The 19,714-nt window shown below is 40.5% G+C and overlaps 1 protein-coding gene and 1 long non-coding RNA gene across 7 annotated transcripts in view; one reads left to right on the forward strand and one right to left on the reverse strand.

The window, feature by feature from the left end:
- Positions 1-1,158: 1,158 nt before the first annotated feature.
- On the reverse strand, positions 1,159-10,317 carry LOC147648401 (uncharacterized). The gene is made up of 2 exons (XR_015280881.1): positions 9,652-10,317; positions 1,159-4,251 (listed from the first exon to the last, which is right to left on the reverse strand). It is a non-coding gene; the product is annotated as an uncharacterized LOC147648401 (long non-coding RNA).
- GOLM1 (golgi membrane protein 1) overlaps positions 10,113-19,714 on the forward strand; it is a 34,893-nt gene continuing 25,291 nt past the window's right edge. Inside the window, exons 1-4 of one of the 6 annotated variants that reach the window (XM_086868900.1) lie at positions 10,125-10,404; positions 10,732-10,790; positions 15,008-15,181; positions 17,733-17,912. In XM_086868900.1, the coding sequence (XP_086725026.1) occupies positions 15,053-15,181; positions 17,733-17,912 (309 nt within the window). In that variant the 5' untranslated portion in view covers positions 10,125-10,404; positions 10,732-10,790; positions 15,008-15,052. Of the gene's footprint in view, positions 10,405-10,551; positions 10,659-10,731; positions 10,791-12,204; positions 12,368-15,007; positions 15,182-17,732; positions 17,913-19,714 lie in introns of those variants that run through there. The other 5 variants (XM_023943373.2, XM_086868899.1, XM_023943374.2 and 2 more) reach the window with 5 other exon arrangements.

The raw sequence follows: 19,714 nt of genomic DNA on the forward strand, positions 1-19,714 counted from the left end.
AACCTGCTTGTGCTCTCCCTTTGTCCCAGACTATACTGGAACAGGCAAACTTCTGCTGGCAGCAACAGCTTGGGAAATGGTTCTCAAGTCTGTAATTCTTGTACATGCAGCTGTTACCAGGATCTTAAAAATCAAATTCACACAATTAGGGAAGAGAAACAATCAAGGCAATTAGTTCCTTCTTACTGCACCTCAGGTAGCAAAAGAAACGATCTGTACTGAGCTATGCTCCAGTGGGTTGTCACGGTCTTACTTGAAGTATATTATTCCAAACACATTATTTTTAGACCCTTCAAGTTTATAAAGGCCTACGGGTGTTGTCTCAAAGCCAAGTCTGGCTGCACTTCTAAAAGTGGTATCCACAAAGAGCTGTTCAGGGTAGCGCAGTGGATGACATGCAGATCTGATGCAGATCTGGTCTATTTTGGGCCAGCTGTGCTTTTCTGTGCTGCAGAGCTACTAGCTCATGAAAGGTGCTTGTTTATTGCTGGACCCGAGGCAGTCCATGGCTGTGCAGAGGGCTGTGAATTTACTTCAGGACTTAGCCTTGGCATGCTGTAAACAGGCAAAAGGTAACTGATCCTGTACACATACTTATGCTTCAAAGGTTGTGCAGATTCCTCTTCCAAGTTACAGCAGCAGGATTACATCAATGTGCCATGGGTGATAAATTTATCACTGCTGGTCCAAATAGTCTTTTGCTGTCTTTTTCCTGTACAAATTTGATAATGGGATTAGCACAGTTAGCATTACACTTTCCACTACTGCTACTGTCTGTATCATTAGTCCCCATGAAATAATTTATTCTTCTGGAGACATGATGGAACATAATACTAAACAGTTCCTCTTCTCAAGGAAAACTGCAGCCACCGGTGAGGAGGACAGGTGCAAATATGTGTTAATTTCTGTCATCACAAGGAAGGTGGTAGAAGCAGGAGCAAGGGATTATCTATAATAAAGTCTACATCTTTCCAGCTGTCAGAAAACAAAAAAACAATCCAGACAGAACATTATTTAATGTAGAGGCTTTGATGGGATCTTGTCATGGAGGATGCATACTTGCCCAACAGCTCTGCTGGCTGCTGCTAGACTGTCAAGTGAGGAGGTACAAAAAAGAAATTCAAAAAAGCATGAGGACCAAAAAGAACTCAGAGACAGTCAATTTGCAACAATTTATCCATATATGTAGAACCTCAAACTGTTGTTTTCATTTATTTTAAAAGCAAATGATCCAAAATCATATCTCATAGTTTTGATAGAAAATTTTTTAGAGGCCCAAGACACCTAGAAAGCAAAGTAGCATTAACATCCTTTGTGAAGGGATGGCAATGACATTTTGAGCTCTCCAAAAGAGCTCACATCAGAGCTATCATCCTCTTTCCTGTCAATATTTCAATTCTTGAATCAGAGAGTTCTACAAACAAAATAGCAGTAATTTTGTGGTGGTGATGGCATAGATTGGAGTGCTGGATTTTGGGTTGAGTTGGGGTTTTCTGGTTTGTTTTGGGTTTTGTTTGTTGGTTTGTTGGTTTTTTTTTTTTGCTTTGGTTAGCCTGTGTGTTTGTTTGCTCCCAGCTGGTGGTGATAACCCTTGCAGATGTAAGCTTTGGCACTTCACCCAGAAACAAAGGGCAAAGGAGGCTCCCAAAAGGCCTGATGCACTCTCCTTTATACATACACTCAGCTGTGGAAAGCTTTGTTTCCTATATGTTATGTTGTTTTAATGTCCAGGGAGATTGTGACCACAGATGTATGCAGTCTCTGTAGCTGTATGAATCAGGGTCAGCAGGAATGTAACGAATAACTGTTTTTTGATTAGGAGGTCAGTATTAATTAGTTTTCTATGAGAAAGGGTAAATTTTTATATTTGTCTAGAACAATCTAGAGCCCAGGGTCTCACTGCTGCTTTGGTGAACAGATGGTATTAGCATGAAGTTATGTTTAAAGATCCTGAGAAAGGTTTTTTTTCACTGTACATTATTCACTTCTACATATCTTTATGCAGAAGCTGTTAGGCAGTTTAGTAAGCACTGGGACCTTCTTGACTTTAGACCAAGCACAAAATTTGACAATTCAACAGTTCAAGACAACCAGTTGTCTGAAGGCTACTGTCAGTAATTTTGCTGAATTTTGCAATCATCTTAATTTTGTCTCCCCTGTTTTGTTAAGAAGAACATGAAGGATGTATTCTGCTAACAGTAGCAAAGTAACCATGAAGGATGTAAGTCAATGGTGGGTTTTGATGTAGAAAATTTTGAGTGGTTGCTCAAAATTTCATAACTATTTTTATAGATCAGCTTGTTGAGCTAACATGTTTAGGTAAGTACATGAGTGTTTTCTCTTTCAAGAAACCCAGTATAACTGAGAAAATCTGACAGACATCTATACTATGTGTTTGCTACCATCTGGTGGCTATCTCCACACACTGTATTTTTATTTGCTAGTTATTTCTGTTTCTTCAGGTAATAGTGGTGCGAAATTTATTCTAATGTGCCTGTTGTACAGTAGTACTTGCAGGTTTGCAGAAACAAAAGACTGTCACAGAGGCTGTGTCTAATCTGAAACTTCAGCATTTGCTGTCCCAATATTTTATTATTTAAATATTACCCATATTTTGGGGGGAAAAAAGGTGCAAATGCTATAGATGTGATGTATTTCAAAGGTGATGCATTCTTATTCCTGCTGCTGTGTTAGAAGTGTAGTAACACCATTTGTTCAATTTTGTATTTTTCCTGGCTGTGCCTTAACTGTCTTGTAAGTAGTAGAGTGAATCTTGCCAATAAAATTGTTATGATGTCACTTAATATTAAATCTGGCTTTTGCTGATACCCTCACTGATGGTTTTTTAAGTGATCTCAAACATTTGTTCATAACAACACCGTAGCAAGGTGCACCACTGGAGCTGGAATACTGTGGCTCTCAGGTAATTTCACATACAGTCTATCATTACATTACTATATCCTCTTATGTAATGTGAACTCTGGCACTAAGAAGTGAAAAAATTATATGTTTTATCTTCCTATAAGCCAAGTGAGGCAAGTTAGCCAAAACTGCATTCAGTTACATTACATTACATTACATTACATTACACATCAGTTAACACTGCCCTTTGCTGCAGAACTGCAGTTTTGTATCACTGTCAGCTTTCCTGGGTAGACATTCAAGACCCAGAGAGAATTTTTTCAACCCTTTAAATCCTGTTATATGTATTGGACTAGCCATGTCCTACCCCTAATAAGTTAAGCCTCTCATGCCCTCATTAGGTGAAAATAGCATTATTATTCTGACTCACTGAAGAACAAAGAAGACTGATTTGCTCTGTAATTGCACAGCAGAGGTCAGCTATATCCTTCACCTTATGAATTCCAGTCAAATAGTCCTAAGTTTTACAAATATCAGCCCATATTCTAGGAAAACCAGGTTTAGCCTGCAACCTGTGCATGGGACTATACAAATATGGACAATGTTGTAGCAAATACTTGCAAATCTGTTACCATTCATTACATATGCAACTGATATTACAGAAAGCTGTCCATCAATACAACAACCAGAGAAAATAATGTCTTCCATTCTTCTTACTGGCCTACACATATGCAAGCCAAAAAAGGTTGAAGATAAGGGTCTTAGCCTTTTATTTATAATTTTTTAAAAGAAAGTAATGACTTAATTCTGACTCCGTAGACATCCAAGGTGAACCACCAAGAGTGAATACAACCATTGTCTGCAGGTAATACTTTTCCCAAGAAAATGGCATCAACCAACACAGAAGATTAACACCAGTCAATAAACCTCCTAAAGCAACACTTAGAGGTATCTCATGAATGAAAAACCTATTTCCCAGAACAGGGTAAGTTAGCTGCCAAAATATCAAAGACACAGATATAACATGAGGAAAAAGAAGTCAATCAGAGAAGCTGACAGTTCATCTAGTAAAGGCCCAGCTCTCCAAGTCAACATGTTCTTTTCTAAGGTGGTGTTTTACTGCCCTTATAGTAGTTGTTGATTTTGCTAGGGCAAAGACCAGCTAGCCTAACTGTAATTCCTACAACTGGTCTGGATTTTCCACGAAGCTCTTTGTTCCCATAACAGAGCACACTGGCATTTTCTCTGAATGAGGCAGTACAATTAAGCAAGAGAACTGACACTTTGAGTCAAGTTCTGAAGAAGCTGAAGAAGCTAGAAAAAATGAAGTTTTCAGAAAGTTAAGTCCAGGAACAGCATTCAGAGTTGCTCCCAGAGAGCACACAAAATCTGTGAAAGGAAAAGAAAACCTCTTATTATTGTCTGTACAAGACTGCAGTAAGATTCCATTTGACAGTTCTTCTGAGTATCCTTGCAGATGCAAACAAATTGTTCTCTATTTCCTACTTATTTCTTGTTTTGTTTGTAATGGCTTGTTTTGATATAACATGACAAAGTGATTACCTAAGAACTTTCTGTCTGCAAATGCACCGACCAATTGGAATCCAGATAAAACTCTCAGAAGGCTTTCTTTTAAAATGGAAGTAGAAAATACCACCTCATATTGTTTCATATATAAGCAAACACTTAATCCAGTTTCCAATTAGCACTGAAATTACATATAAAAACAAAGCACAATACATGATCAAGTTCTAAAGATTAAGAGCATTAAAACTGGCACAATACTAGGAATGCTGCTTGACCTAGTGAAGAGTGATGTCAATTTTTGCAACACATATACTATAATTTTCTTTCTTCATAAGGGCATTTCAAAGCTTATGTAGATTCATTACTTTATGGAAGAGTTTGTTTTTATTCAGTGTTTCAGCCTGCACTCATTTTACTTCAAGATTTTTTGGACATATATTTTCAAGGCCAAATGATGTCACTAAGGTGTACATCCTGAAAAATGTAGGCCATAGTTTGACATCCAATAGGTGGGTGGCCTGTAAGGTTTTTTTGATGACAGGTCAGACCTTGAATGTTCACAGAAGTCTCCACACACTTACTAAAAATATGTATGCACACATGTTGTGCAGAAGAACAGAAATCATGCATATTACTTTTTGTCTGCTATTGAAAAAGTTGTTGTAAATGTGATCTTTCAGATCCTGTAATGTGCTCAGTACCTCTGAAGCATGTAACAGGGTTTTGAGATGTCCACCCTTGAAAGCAGAAGACAGGAGGACATCATACATCTTTCAGCTGTTGTCTTCAGCTTCTCAGCTCTCTGGTTTTGGTGTTTAGCTTGGACTTAGTGAAATTGGAAAAAAAAAAAAAAAAAACCAAAAAATCTCCACTTGTTCTTTCATGATAATTCAAAAGTAGGATCCTCAAACTCTACAATGCATGATATTGCATGGATAAAGCATGTCAACGGTAGACAAAGATATTTGGCAATTTAAATTAATGCTATGTAGAAAAAAGAGAATGTGTTAAACACTAAACTTAATTTTGCACGGTGGGAAGTTAGACTCCTATTTCTTGGGATCTTTAGAAGTGATAGTATAGGAAAGCAGTTGAGCTTACTCTCACCAACACATGTCTTTCTTGAATAATTTGAATTTTTGTTCCTCTGCTATCTGAAAATGATTTTCTGAAATTAATTTTTACATGGGTGTCCAGAGGATAATCTCGAAACTGAAGAGGGCAGAAGCAGAGGCATAGTGCAGATCAATGTCTGGCTTCATGGCTGGTGGCATCAAGAAGGCCTTGGCTTTTTTGGGAATGGATTGCAGTTCAATGACTGTAGCCTTTTAGGGAGAGATGGGATCTGCTTGTTTAAAAAGGGAGAGGAAATATTTGGCAGCAGCCTGGCCAATTTGGTGAGATGAGCTTTACAGTGAAAAGCTTATGGGGTCCAGAGTGGCAATGCTCATGCCTTTGCTTCATTCTGGAGAGTGGGCCATGCCAACCAGCAAGCAGTGCTACCATGGCCTCCTCTCAAGATGAAAATCATAGGGCTAACCACATCAAGGGTGTGTATCACTACAGGGAATGCTGTTACACCTCTTCTAGGGAATCTGGATGCTCGGTTACCTCCCTGATGTACACAAATGCAAAGAGCATGGGGTATAAAGAAGAACTAGAAATCTCTGGGCATGTGTCGGTGTAAGGCCATTATCTCATTGCATTTACAGAGATAAGGTGAGATAGCCTGTGTGACTGGAATATTGTCTTGGGTGCCTGTGTACTTCTTAGAAAGGGGAGGTCAGCAGGATGAGGTTGTTGAGTTGAGTTTCTCTCTTTGTATGAGAGAAACTGGAATGTATCCAGATCCACTCAGGGACAGACAAGCAATTTGACAGCTTAAGGATAAGATTTAAGGGCAGGCTAAAATCGATGACACTGCTGCAAGTGTTTACTACAGACCACCTGATGAACAGGAGAACATTTGGGAGGCTTTCTCTGGACAACTGGAAGTAGCCTCATGATCACAGACTCTGGTTCTCTGGGGAACTTTAATTACCCTGATACTGGATATTATGGACATATTGATATAATGTTGTCGATTGGATTAGTAGATAAGGAGGTCCAAGAGAGCTGGTCAATATTCAAACATCACTTCTTCCAAGCTCAAGACCTCATAGCCCTATGAGCAGGAAATCAGGCAAAGGGGGCAGTAGATCTGCATGGATGAGCAGAGAGTTTCTAGAAAAGAAATTTCTGGGATGTGAAAAAAGAGCCAGGCCTTGTGGGAGGGCTATAGGAACATCATCAGAGTATGCAGGGATAAGGAAGAACAAGGCTCACTTTGCATTGAATCTGATGAGGACAACTGAAAGGGCTTCTACAAGTACATCAGCAGCAAAAGGAAGATTAGGGAAAATGTGGGGCTACTGCTGAATTGTGGTGTCCTGGTGCCAGAAGACACAGAGAAGTCAGAATTACTGAATGCCTTCTTTGTCTCAGTCTATATTGGTGAGGCCAGCCCTCAGGAGTCCCAGACCCTGGGGGCAAGAGAGGAAGGCTGAAGAAAGGAAGACTTTGCCCTGGTAATGGAGGGTTGGGTTAGAGATCAGCTAGAGAGACTTAACACCCATAAATCCAGGGGCTCTGATGGGATGTATCCATGAGTGCCCAAGGAGCTGGCAGATGTTGCTAAGCCAACCTCCATTATCTGTGCAAAATCATGGAGAATGGGAGAGGTGCATGATGACTGGAGGGAAGTCAACATTACTGACATCTCCAAAAAGGACAAGGAGGAACTGGGAAGATAAGTTGTGTCAGCCTCAGCTCTGTACCTGAAAAGGGAATGGAACAACTAATTCTGGAGGTCATGCCCAGGCATGGGAGTAGTCACCATGGATTGTCCAAGGGGAACTCATGCTTGACCGATCTGATAAACTTCTGTGGTGGCATGGCAGGATGGGTCAGTGAGGGGAGAGCAGTGGATGTTGTCTGACCTGACTTCAGCAAGACTTTTGACACTGTCTCCTATAACATCTCACAGGAAAGCTCAGGAAATGTGGGTTAGAGGAATGGACAGTGAGGTGGATCAGGAACTGGCTGAAGGACAGAGCTCAGAGGGTTGTGATCAGCACAGCAGAATCCACCTGGAGACCAACAGCCAGTGGCATTCTCTGGGGTCAATAATGGAACCATTCTTGTTCCACCTGTTTATCAATGACCCCATGAAGGGATAGAATGTACCCCCAGCAAGTTGGCTGATGGCACTAAACCGAGGGAGTGGCTGATCCACCTGAAGGTTCTGCTGCCATTCCATGGGTCCTGGATAGGCTGGAGAGTTGGGCAGAGAGAAATTTAATGATTCAACAAGGGCAGGTGTCAGGTCCTGCACCTGGGGAGGAACAGCCCCAAGTGCCAGCACAGGTCAGGGGTTGCTCCTACAGAGCTGCTCTGTGGAGAAGGATCTGGAACTCTTGGTGGACCACAAGTTGTCCATGAGCTGGCAGTGTTCTTGTGGCCAGGAGGGCCAAGGGTATCCTGGGGTGTATCGGGAAGAGCATGGCCAGAAGGTTAAGATGTATGATCCTGCCCCACTATGTGTCCCTAGTGATCCATATCTGGAGTGCTGCGTCCATTTCTAGGCTCCTCAGGAAACGAAGTTACTGAAGAGGATCCAGCAGAAGGCCACAAGGATGATCAGGGGTCAGGATCATTCCTCTGCTGAGGAAACACTGCAGGAGCTGGGCCTGTTTAGTCTGGAGAAGACTGAGAGGGGATCACAGTAACACATATAAATATCTTCAAAGTGGATGCCAAGATGATGGTGCCAGACCATCAGTGGTCTCTTTTCAGTGGTGCTCAGAGACAGGAGGAGAAGCAATGGCTGTAAACTAAAACAGGATGTTCCAGCTCAACAAGAGTAACAACTTCTTTCACACTGAGTGTGGCAGAGCACTGGAATAGCACTGCCCAGGGATGTAATGGATCCTCCTTCTCTCTAGACATTCAAAACCCATCTGGATGACCTCCTTTGTAACCTGCTCTAGGTTATCCTGTCTTGTGGAGAGTTTCTGTTGAATTGGATGATCTCCAATGACAATCATATTCTACCAGGAAGATGGGAGTAGTTTTGAGGGGAAAAAAAGGAAGATGTACTAGATTTATTGATTAGATATGCTTTTCAGTGATAGAATAAAAAGAATTGGATTTATTTAGCTTACCATTTAGGGGAAAAAAAAAAAAAAAAAAAGAAAAAAAGAAAAAGAAAAATTCATGTTATTAAATAAAAAATAATTCAAGGTAATGTATTTCTTCCACAAAATTTTGAGAGTTACCCCATCTCTTTCAGATACAAATTATTCAGGAGATACACCTCCAGAAGTCTTCTGCAAATTGGTTTACTTCTAGACTTTTCAGGTACAATAGTACATTGCTTCTAGTACAGGTCCCAAGACATCATGCTAAGATCCTTAATTTTTCTGCAGTGTAACATGTGTACATGTGCCCTTGTGTTTTTGTTAGTTTTTGTTAAAATATGTGGCTATTTATTTTTTAAAATAATGATACCTTTTTATTAATATTATTAATATTTTATTAATATTGCACTTGGAAATCAATTAATTCCCTAACTAGTGGGATGTGATACAATGCGTACTGGTTAGAAAATTTTCCTGTTCTGGTCTAGACAAAGTTATTGTATGAGGTGTTTTAAAAAATAAATATATAACAACAAATATATATTCTCTCCCACAAGAAGGTTAAAGTCCAAGTGTTACACTGATCAACTTTCAAATAGTCTTCAAAGATGGGAAAAAAGCCCATAATTTGACATTATTGTTGAAGATCACTTTTCTTAAGTTTGTGGTCTTTGTTCAGCTAGAAATTTACATATATATATATATATATATATATATATATGTGTGTGTGTGTGTGTGTGTAAATAAATTATTTTGTTCTTTTTTAGAGCTTGCAATTGCTGCTTCACTATTTTTTTCTATTCTGCTTCCATTCTGTTTTTTAAAATTCCACTTGCAAAAGCTAAAATGCAGAAACAACATGCAGATTTGGCTGAGAAAGCTGGGGCTGCTTAGCCTGGAAAAGAGATGAGTGGACATCATAGCAGCCTTCCAGTATCTGAAGGAGACCTACAGGGAAGCTGGAGAGGGACCCTTCATTAGAAACTGTACTGATGTGACAAAGAGGAATGGCTTCAAACTGAAAGAGGGCAAATTTAGAAAGGAAATCCTTACAAATTATGAATTCATGAAAGAAATTATTTACTGTGAGAGTGGTGTGGCACTGGAACAGGTGGCCCAAAGAAGTTGTGGATGCCCCACTCCTGGGCTCAAGACTGGTTTGGAACATAGCTTCACACATCCTGGCCTAGTGGAAGATGTCCATGCCTATGGCCTAGAACTAAATCGTCTTTAATGCTCCTTCCAAACAAAACAATTCCATTATTCTATCTAGATGGTGGAAAGTGTCCAGCAGAGTTAATGACTACCGTGAAATAAACAGGGTGACTAACTTTTCTTCTTTTAAAATGAAGAAAATACCAGCATCATCCATTCAGCTGTCAAAAACAGGTATTGAAACAGCCTTTCCTGGGTTTTCCAATTTCAGACACTCAGCTTCGCCTACGTGCCGCTTTCCAGAAACCGAAGCGCCTGTGGTCAAGACAGGAAATCTGGAAGTCAGCAGAAGCGCGTTTTGGTGAAGGAAGGACTTTACCGGAGCCGCTCGGGCCGAGGTGCAGGGCGGTGCCGGGCAGGGTGGTAGGTGCTGCCGCATCGGCTCTGCCTCGCTTTCCTCGCGGCCGGCCGCAAACGCAGGGGCTGCTCAGCCCAGGGCGCTTCTCGGCCGGAGGCGCCAGCGGGACGGGGAGGGGCTGGGTGGGGCGGGAGCTTCCCCGCGCCCCGCCCTGCCCGCCTCCTGCAGCCGCTCTCCTTTGCCGCGGGCGACGGGGGCAGCGGGAGGCGACGCACCGGCCCTCGCCCTTCTGCTCGGCGGGGCCGCAGCCGGCGGCACGGAGAGGTGAGGCCGCCGAGCGGGCCGTGGCTGGCGGGGCGCGACGGTCGCCGGGCCGAGAGGGTCGCCGGGCCGCGGCTCTGCCGGCTGTGCCCTGCCGGGCGCGGCTCGGCCGGTGGCGGTGGGGGACGAGCGGCGGCCCCGGCGCGAGGCGGGCGGCAGCCGGCGGGAGCCGGCCGTGAGGGCCGTGAGGGCCGTGAGGGGCGGCCCCGCGCGGGCTCCGTCCCGCGGGCACTTCCCGCTCGCCGGCGCTCGCAGAGGTACGGGGCCGGCTTGCCAGGGCTTAGGCTGGCATGCTTGCCGGACACTGATAGCATTTTCTTGTTTCTTCAGCCAGCCTTCCCTATTGAAGGTCTTGAGACGGAAACATCTTTTGAGTATTCGCAGCTGAGGTAAAAATAGTAACGTTAGAAATCAATGCACGTGTGAGGTACGTCCTCCCGGCTACTCTTCCCGGGAAAAGTCGGACTAGGTGGCCTTCCGTGGTCTGTCGCAGCCCGGGCGGTGACCTGAGTCTGCTCATCATCCTGTCCCTCCTTCCGACGAGCCCTGGGCAGCCTGCTCCCTGCTTGCCCTCCCTGTGGGCAGGGCTGCGGGGGCCCTGCCGCTGCTCGGGGGACTGATGGCTTTTCAAAAGTTCGTACCTTGAGAGGCTTTCCCGCCTCTGCTTGGAAAAGTATTACCATCACCACTTCAGAAACTTTAGTTCCGCTGTTGGGTACACAGCGGGCGCTGTGTTTATCGCCTGCACGCAGGTTTGCCTTGTTTTACTTCCTTGGATTCCCTTGTCAGCATGAAGATAGAAGGAGTTGATCAGGATTTTAGAAAATCTTGCTCTTGAATTGACTTTTTTTTGAACGGCCTTTCATCTTACATCTTAACAGCACTTTGCTCTTAAAGAACTATTTCTAAAGCTGAAATTCTTTTATCTCCTACTTAGAGGTCTGCATGTTTTACAGTCAAACTCCATGTGTAGTTTTGCAGTGGTGGGGAAATTGTAGCAATTTACTGAGTTTCTCATCACATATCTAAATTTACTGTACTCTGTTTCATTATCTTCATTTAAGATAAGTGGGTGTCCTATTAATTGTGATCTTAAAAAGCATATTGTATGGGAAAAATACCAGCAACAAATTATATTCATAAAAATAACTGAGCAGTTTGACTAACTCTTGAGATAGTTCTGGTGTATAAGTTTTCTTATTTAGTTTTGTTTTCGTACACGGTATTATAGTGTTAATACTATTATCTGAAAGTACACTTAGGCAACATGTCCAGGTATTCTAGAACAATTTTAGTTAGCTAACTTCTGTCATTGGGATAGATACATACCTTAAACCTCTAGCGTCTGTTTTGCCGCATACCTGTTTGGAAATTCTCTTTAGTCAAATAAAGGGCATTGAGGGTGTTTGGTTATTAGCTTCTTGTAAAGTAGTCATTTGAAAGATGAGAGATTTCTTAGGCTGAAATATGATTAATGAACAAGTGGTAACAGTGACTCTGTCCTTGGACAGATAGTACATTTTTAGGGATTTCATATTCTTCTGATCTGTTACTTCTAATTTTAAATGCATTAGAAAAGGAAGACCTGAGACCTGAATTGACTGCCAAATGGTTATTTCTGAGCAGGATGAGAGTGAAATTGCTGAATGTGTTGTGATGAAAATGTCCTTCCTTTCCTGTAAAACATGTAACTTGATAACTTGGGTAAATAGTGATTCCGTGACATTCATCCAAAGTATAAAAGTTTGAATAGTGGCTGTTGCTGAATGTTTAGGGTGTTTTTTCCTTCTTTTTTTCTTGCAGTGTGTAAATCCCTGTGAAAGGCATATAGAAAGTTTGTGGTCAGCAATCTTGAGTTCAGTGCACAAATTTTAAATCTCCATTAAAAAAAATATTTATTTGACCTCTTTTGACTTGCAAATTTGAAAAGGAAAACCACCCTCAGACAGTGGTGCTGCAGAGGATGGTAAGAAATCTGTATGCTCTGCTTTGTGTCAGTGTGCAGTTCCTTGACCCCTATGTTCAGTCTGTGCAGCTTTGTAAACATAAAGGTTGCTGCTGGCTATAGCTTGTTCTCACCATGGGACTATGAATAGTGTACTTGCAAGTAAGATCCTGCTGTAAGTAAAAACCAACTGGATTTATCTTTTAAAGATAATCACTACTGTGTATTAACCATCTATAAAGTGAAAACTGAAAGGTTTTGACTCATTTTTTTCTGCAGTCCATTTCCACCCACCCAAAAAATGGTACCTTTTTTTTTTTTGAAGACTGGGTATGCAAGTGTTTGCTCTCTGATTCACTTTTTAAAGAATTGCTTATGTTTCCAATTTCATTTAAAATAAAACCCAAGTTCTAATATGTTCTAATCTGATTTAGCTGTATCTGGGTATAAACTAACTAGCTTGTCAATGGAAGAAGTTCTGATTAACTTGCTTGGTTAATCCAGTATGCTTTAATTCAAGCTATCTGAGGTAGGAATTACATGATAATATCTGAAAAAAAAAACAAACCTGTGATTTCTTCCAGAAGCTCACTTGGAGGTTGGGAAAGAATCTGCAATTGGTGACGATAGCACCACTGTCTGAGGGGCTCCCTTGTTGGGATTAGGTTCCCCCATTCTGGTCCAGTCTGGTTGGGATGTGTGATCTCTGTTCCGTGTGTTAGCCCTTAGGTCCTTGTTGGGGCTTTTTTTTTTTTTTTTCTTCCTTATATCTTATTTCTTGTCTCTTTTCTTATCTCTTATCTCTTTTCTCTTCCTCTGTCTTATCTCTTGCCTCTGCTTGTGGCTCCACTTTTTGCAGGGGTTTTAAGTAAGGTTTTTTCCTTACTCAGAGTTGCAAGTACTCAGACCTCCAGGAAGCTGTGCCTTTACTTTTCAGTGGCTGGTCTTATGGAGATGAACCTGGTGATCAGAGATAGTTTGTTTTCCTTCTGGCAAGTCTGAAATGCACCATTTTGTTTTGTCTTCACCCCTAGTGTGTTTGTCTTGAGGCTTCGTTAGCAACGTTGTTGCTTATCTGTACTGGAACACTGGTGGATACCATATATCCTACTTCCACTGAATACAGTAAATGAAAAGAATTACTTACTGTGGGAAGTAAAAGTATCCTGTATGTTGATTGCCATGAATATCTCAAGAGTCTAAAACATCTCTCTCAATGAAGCACCACTAGGAGGATGAAATGTGCAGTTCAGAAGTCAGAAATTTTACGTATATGCTTATTTTTTCATCTGCCATGGATATTGTTGAATTTCATCTTCAGTAAAATTACTTTCTTATCCATAAAATCAGAAACTTATTTTAAATTCAACTCAAATAACTGTGCCAGACCAGATGTTTCCTGGAAAACAGCATGTACAAAGAGATTTTCATGTAAATGTGCTTATTGAGCCAATTTGCTTATCTCTCCTCCAAAATATTAGAGTCTGTATATTCATGTCAGAAAGTTAAACTGATGAAAGAGGGAATATCGCTATTGCAACTGAGGTAAAGTTTTGGGTCTGGAATAGGCAAATTGAAGATTCTTTTGTGTCTTTCATGCTTTTCCTTTTCCTTCTGTTCAGTATAAAAATACATTCTTAATTAATATAAATTATTTAAGGGCAAACAACACTGGCTTTTCTAGAAAGAGCAATATACTGAAGTCAAACATGCATTAGTGAAATAAGCAATTATTTGCCTGTTTGTTTTTAACAGCTGAAAGCAGCAGAAAAGATGCTGATGCTGCAGATTTGTGTGCTATCTAGGTGATGGTTTTGTGCCTGCGCTTCAAGCTGCATGGTGAAGTAATTATTCTTTCTTTGAACAGTGTAGCTGCTTTACCTCTGAAAATTTTTGAGCTAAGCAGCTAGTCCCATATATTTATCTAGTAGATAAATTACAGTGCAAGCTGTTACTACTGATAATATGAACCATTTTCCCTATTTTTGACAGCTATGAGGAAAATACCAGTTATTTTATTCAAGTCACACTTGATATGAATCGCTGCATCTTGCAGTGCTATGTTTGTAGTTTTTCCATGTGTCAAGTGTACCTACCAATACTCTTATGGTAAGGAACAGGATACAGATGACATCATGACGGGTTCTGACAGACCTTTTTTGAAATACACTATTTTATCTGGGTTCACAAAAGTAAATCAATTCTCTTGTTCTTTGTTGGGATGGCAGTGCTAATCATGCCCTTTGTGCTCTCATTTTTACTACTCTGGAGATCTGGGGGTTTTGTTTTTCAGGGATCATGTGTAAGATATGGTTGCTCTGTACTTGTAAGGTACTCCTAGAATGACATTAAGAAAATAGCCTGTGCAAGATGTATGTGTTTGTGCAATTCATAGCTTTCTACTGGAAATTTGTGCATGTCTCTATGTGTGTTTTAATCGACTGCATCAACCATGGGAAGCTTTATGCACAACCTAATAGTGTGCGATGACCTTTCTTTGTCTTTCAGATGGAAATATATAGACAAAACTAATTCATTTACCTTCCTTGCTGGGCGTAAGCCTGTCAGCTGACAGCTGTTGCATTGCAAGGAAAGTTTTATTGTGTGTACAAAATAGCTGTAGTTGGGGATGCAGTGTAATGTGCCCTTTTTAATTTGCAGGTTTCCATACTTGCTGTGGTTCTCTGGATTTGTTCTTTTCTTGAAATGGCAGGACTAGGAAACAGCTGCCGTGGGATGAAGTCTCCACCACTCCTCATGGCTGCCCTCGTGGCGTGCCTAATTGTTTTGGGTTTCAATTACTGGATTGCAAGTTCTCGCAGCATGGATCTGCAGGTAACTTTCCTTTTGTGCTGCGTGTCACTTCGTACCTGTGCAAGTAATAAATGTAGCTCACAAAAAGGATGATTCTCCTTCATGTGGCAAGTCAGGAACTTCAGCTTGTTGTAGGAACTTTCACAGATTTTACAGTTGTTGCTTATCAGTAGTGGGAGACTGGGGGAACAGGAAGAATCCAAAACTTGAACATGCCTGCATGTGTGATACTTGTTGCTTCTGCTGTCACAAAGCATTGAGCTGTCTTGTGCTGTTTCACATTAAAGATGTAACAAATGCTATCCTCTGGTTTTTGTCCCCTTCCAGCCTCTCAAGTACACCCAACTTCCTTGCCATTGTGGCAGTACACAAAGCAGAAAAGGCCTTGGCTTTTGCAAGCCCTGCTCAGCAATACCAAAAACATTTATGTTATCAAACCTGTGTTCATTACAAATGAACAAAACAGAGCCCCATACCAGTGACTGTGAAGAAAATTAACTCTATCCCAGTCAAAACTCATATCCCTAGATTTGTCTCTGTAAATGAACCATAGCATTGTATGCATACTTTCCTACTCAGTACAGGGAAATCTGGGTTGTTCAGAAACAAAAACTGAATTTGTGTTTCTTAGTGATCTTTCTGAAGAAGGACATGCAAGTCACATGTAATAATTACCTTGTCTGATGATAACTATATTTTTTTGATGATAACTGCATTTTTTTGTCTGTTGAGCTTGGGTTTTAATCCTTTCTTGAGCGTTTGTTCTGATATAAGGTATGTGAGTCAGTTTCTGGTTTGTGACCATTTCTGCAGGACAGGGGTTTTTTTCTGTTTTCTTTTACTTCTTTTTTAGTCTTTTCTTTGTTATTGTTTTTAACAAGCTAACCTAAAAACTAATGACATGTTGGTTAAACATGGTTAAACATGGCTGATGAGAGCTCCTTCCCAATTTATCCAGTGAATCCATATGCTTTCTGTAGCTGAGCCAAATTTTAGTCCTGAGGGGACAGCTGAAGGAGTTGAACTCCTGTTTCACCTCAGAACAGGCGTTGTTCAAACAGGACCCATGTGTCTGGCTATGTGGTTAAGGCTATGTCTTAAGACTTCTGAGACTCTGGTCATCCCTTGCTTTCCCTTTAGTCAGTGGCCTCAGGGTGGTGGCTACCAGTGGGTAGTAACTCTGTCAGTACCGCTGAAGTTTTGCTGCACAGCAATGAAGCAGCTGATGGTGAGAAAAATATGCCACCATTCTAGTTCATCTTGGTCTCAAGAACCTAGAGACACAAGGTCTGCTGATATTACTGATGTACATTTTGTACATTTCTTCAAAGTTAGCCTGAAAATTATGTCACTTCTGCATGGTCTCGCACTCTGAATGGAATAAAAGCATAGCCGAACATGGACGGAGCTTCTAAAGCACTTTGTAGACCCGTTTATTTGTTTAGTAGCAAGACTTTGCAGCTGTTATGACTGACATGGAATGACTACTTTTCCTTGCTATTCCAGCTAAACTGCAAGTCATTTTCCCTTTTTTTTTTTTTTTTCTCTCTTTCTCCTCTCCCTTCTCTTGCGTTCTGTGGCAGAGAAGCAGGGTAGGTGGGTCATGATATACTACATACTGTGTTATAAGAAGATTTGGTACATTTTCTTGCAGTCTTGGAAAATGCACAGTTTTTATTATATCTAATTTTTAAGCCACCTGGAATCAGTCTTTTTTCATGTGGATAGATTATGTTGATATCCCCACCACCCTGCATGTTTTTGTATTTCTAGTTGCTGCTGAGAAAAAATTTTAATCCAAAATGTTTAGAAATGACGTCCTGCAAAACTTAATTGGTACTTAAAAAAAAGAAGAGGGGGGGAAGAGGAAAGAATGTGAAAACATCAGGCTTGATTCCTTAGCTTATGTCTCTGTCTTTTTATTTATGGGATGTGATGGTGTTAAATTTTCTTTTGACTGTAGCTGCTCTTTGAGAAGTCAAAAATGATTATTTTCTGTTTATGAGTGAATTTTTCTCATATATGTCTTTGTGTAATAGACATATGCGAATTGTTCATTAAATTGTTCATAAATTGTTGTAAATTGTTCATAAAAGTTGGGCAGTGTTGTCCTCCCTCTACTCTTTTCTAGCTCTTGGAGTAAATCAGATTGATTTGAGAGGTGAATTTTCACACTGAGTTAGTTTAGGGTCAATACTGAGAAGTGTAGAGCTGTCAGAATTATAGGAGCTAAATAAAAAAAATTGTTTAACCTTGCACTTCAGAAAGATAGTAGATTTTAATCTTTTTGTGTTTATGTTTTGGGGGTTTTTTAAGCTCAAAAACGGAGCATTTCATTTTTCTTAATTTTTAACTGAAATTTCGACAGTCTCTTCAAAATACATACATTAATTTATATAAAACTAGGGAGGTGGGTGTGTCTGTGTATGACTAGTATCTCTGGCTGATACAGGACTTTCATGATATCTGCATTGTTAGAGCTGTGAAATTTGCTATTCCTTGAATATATTGGACAAGATGCGGGCAAGGGGGAAGCATTTCTATTTGCTTTGGTTAATCTGCTCTTCCTCAGGGTCGAGTCTTGGATCTGGAAGCCAAAGTCCGAAGGGCAGCAGCGGAGAGGGGTGCTGTGGAGCAAAAAAAGAATGAGTTCCAAGGGGAGCTAGAGAAGCAACGACAGCAGATTGACAAAATCCAGTCCTTGCACAGCTTTCAGATGGAAAATGCCAACAGAGTACATCAGGAAGAGAAGGTAGGGCTTTTCCTAGCCACAGTTTTCTAAGAAACTGTGGTTTACCTAGGCACACTCTGCAACAGAAAGTGATGCTCACGTGTTGCAGCTTACAGTCAATGTTGGTGTGGCAAAATGTTTTATGACTGTATGATATTGAGAAAATGGACCTTGAATGGACATTTTAGCATTTGTCATATAACTTTGAAATACTAGAAGCTGCAAGTAACAGCAGTTCTGAATAAAACTCTTATCTTCTCTATAAATCGTTACCATACTTGGATTGTTGCTTTGCTTTCTTTCCTGTATACTAATGTTTTAAAAATTAAGAAAAAGAGGAAGACGCACCAAGAGATATATTTCCAAATATATTTGTAAGCATAAATGGTTGATGTTTATTTCTAAATGTATTATGAATTTTGTGGTATCTTGTCTTTCTGCCTCCAAAACTCAATAGTATTGGGAAGATATGAGAAGGTAAGACTTTCACGGCAGTGCTCCTGACAGTTCAACTTTGCCAGGGGGATGGTATTCCTTTGTGAAGAATGTGGATAAAGCTCCTTATTTTCCTTGTGTTGCTGATACTGCTTTGCTTAGAGTTGTTAGTAATATCACTTTTCACCCTATTAGCAGAAGTATTTAGTTGAGAGTATTCAATTGTTTGTCCTGTATAGTCTCTTGCCTAAAGTTTATAGATCAGCTTTCCAGGATTATTACATTCAGCAGGCTGAACAGACACATCTTGTGATGATAATAGGTACTCTTCAGGTAACAGGCTCACTGTGCAGGAATGGTTTGCTTCTCAAAACATGCTGCCTGAGCAAAATGTCATGAGATTTATCTTTAGAAAAATTAAGAGGAACAAAAATTGAACAAAAATGGAAGGTAGAATCTGCACATCATTGTCATATATCATTAATTTATTTTGAAATAATCTTTACACCAAGTCTCCAAGGAGATAATAAACCAATTAATTTTACCTCTTTTGAGACAAGCATATTACCTTGTTAATTTCTCTCTTCTCTTTGTGTTCAGTCTTTGCATATACTTTAAAAAAGAGGAGGTATAGTTTGTCCATTTGTTTTTTTAATGTAGGCATTTTTAAAAAAGATATCTCAGAATATTCAGGCAGGATTCAAGTGAGTAATCAATCTTGTCACTTCTGCCTCCTATTACTGGGTGTTGCTACTGGATGCTGTGGCATTTTCTTGGGTTCTGTTTCAGTCTTGCAGGGAGTAAAACACATGAGTGGAAAAAAAAATTCAAAGGTAAGAAAAGGGCAAATGTAATGCAGTATTATGCTTCCTTTACATAAGTAGATATCATCAGAGTTACTAAAACGTGCTGAAACTGTAAGGGCTGGCCAGAGAGTTTACAGCACAGTCTAGCAAGATGGGCAGATGTTAAGAGATGGTAACAAGACCTTTAAGGTCCAGAATTTTTAAGGAAGTTTACTGAATGAAGTATTGCTTCTGCTAAGCATGCTGTGCCACCTTTTTGCTTCAGATTTCTGGCATCAGACGAATGTTAGGTGGGACCACACGACCCACTTTGCTTGTGGTGTTTTTGAGGCTAGAGGACTTTATAAAATGTGGCATCTGTGCCAGGAGAAGTAGTGAAACACATTTTCCAGAACTAGAATTGCTGTTGGACATGGGCTGGAATGTGGTATCTGGGGAAGCATCAAAGTAGCTTCAGGAAAAGAAAGTCTTTCATCTGAAAAAGTTTGGAGTTTTCTTCTGAAGTAGTTGGTGATAAAGGTGAGGGAGATAAGTGAACACATTCACACCTGGAGTCGCAACAGCTTGTAGAGATATTATGCA

This window comes from Cyanistes caeruleus, chromosome Z, assembly GCF_971803275.1.
Source record: "Cyanistes caeruleus chromosome Z, bCyaCae1.hap1.1, whole genome shotgun sequence".
Classification (NCBI taxonomy): domain Eukaryota; kingdom Metazoa; phylum Chordata; class Aves; order Passeriformes; family Paridae; genus Cyanistes; species Cyanistes caeruleus.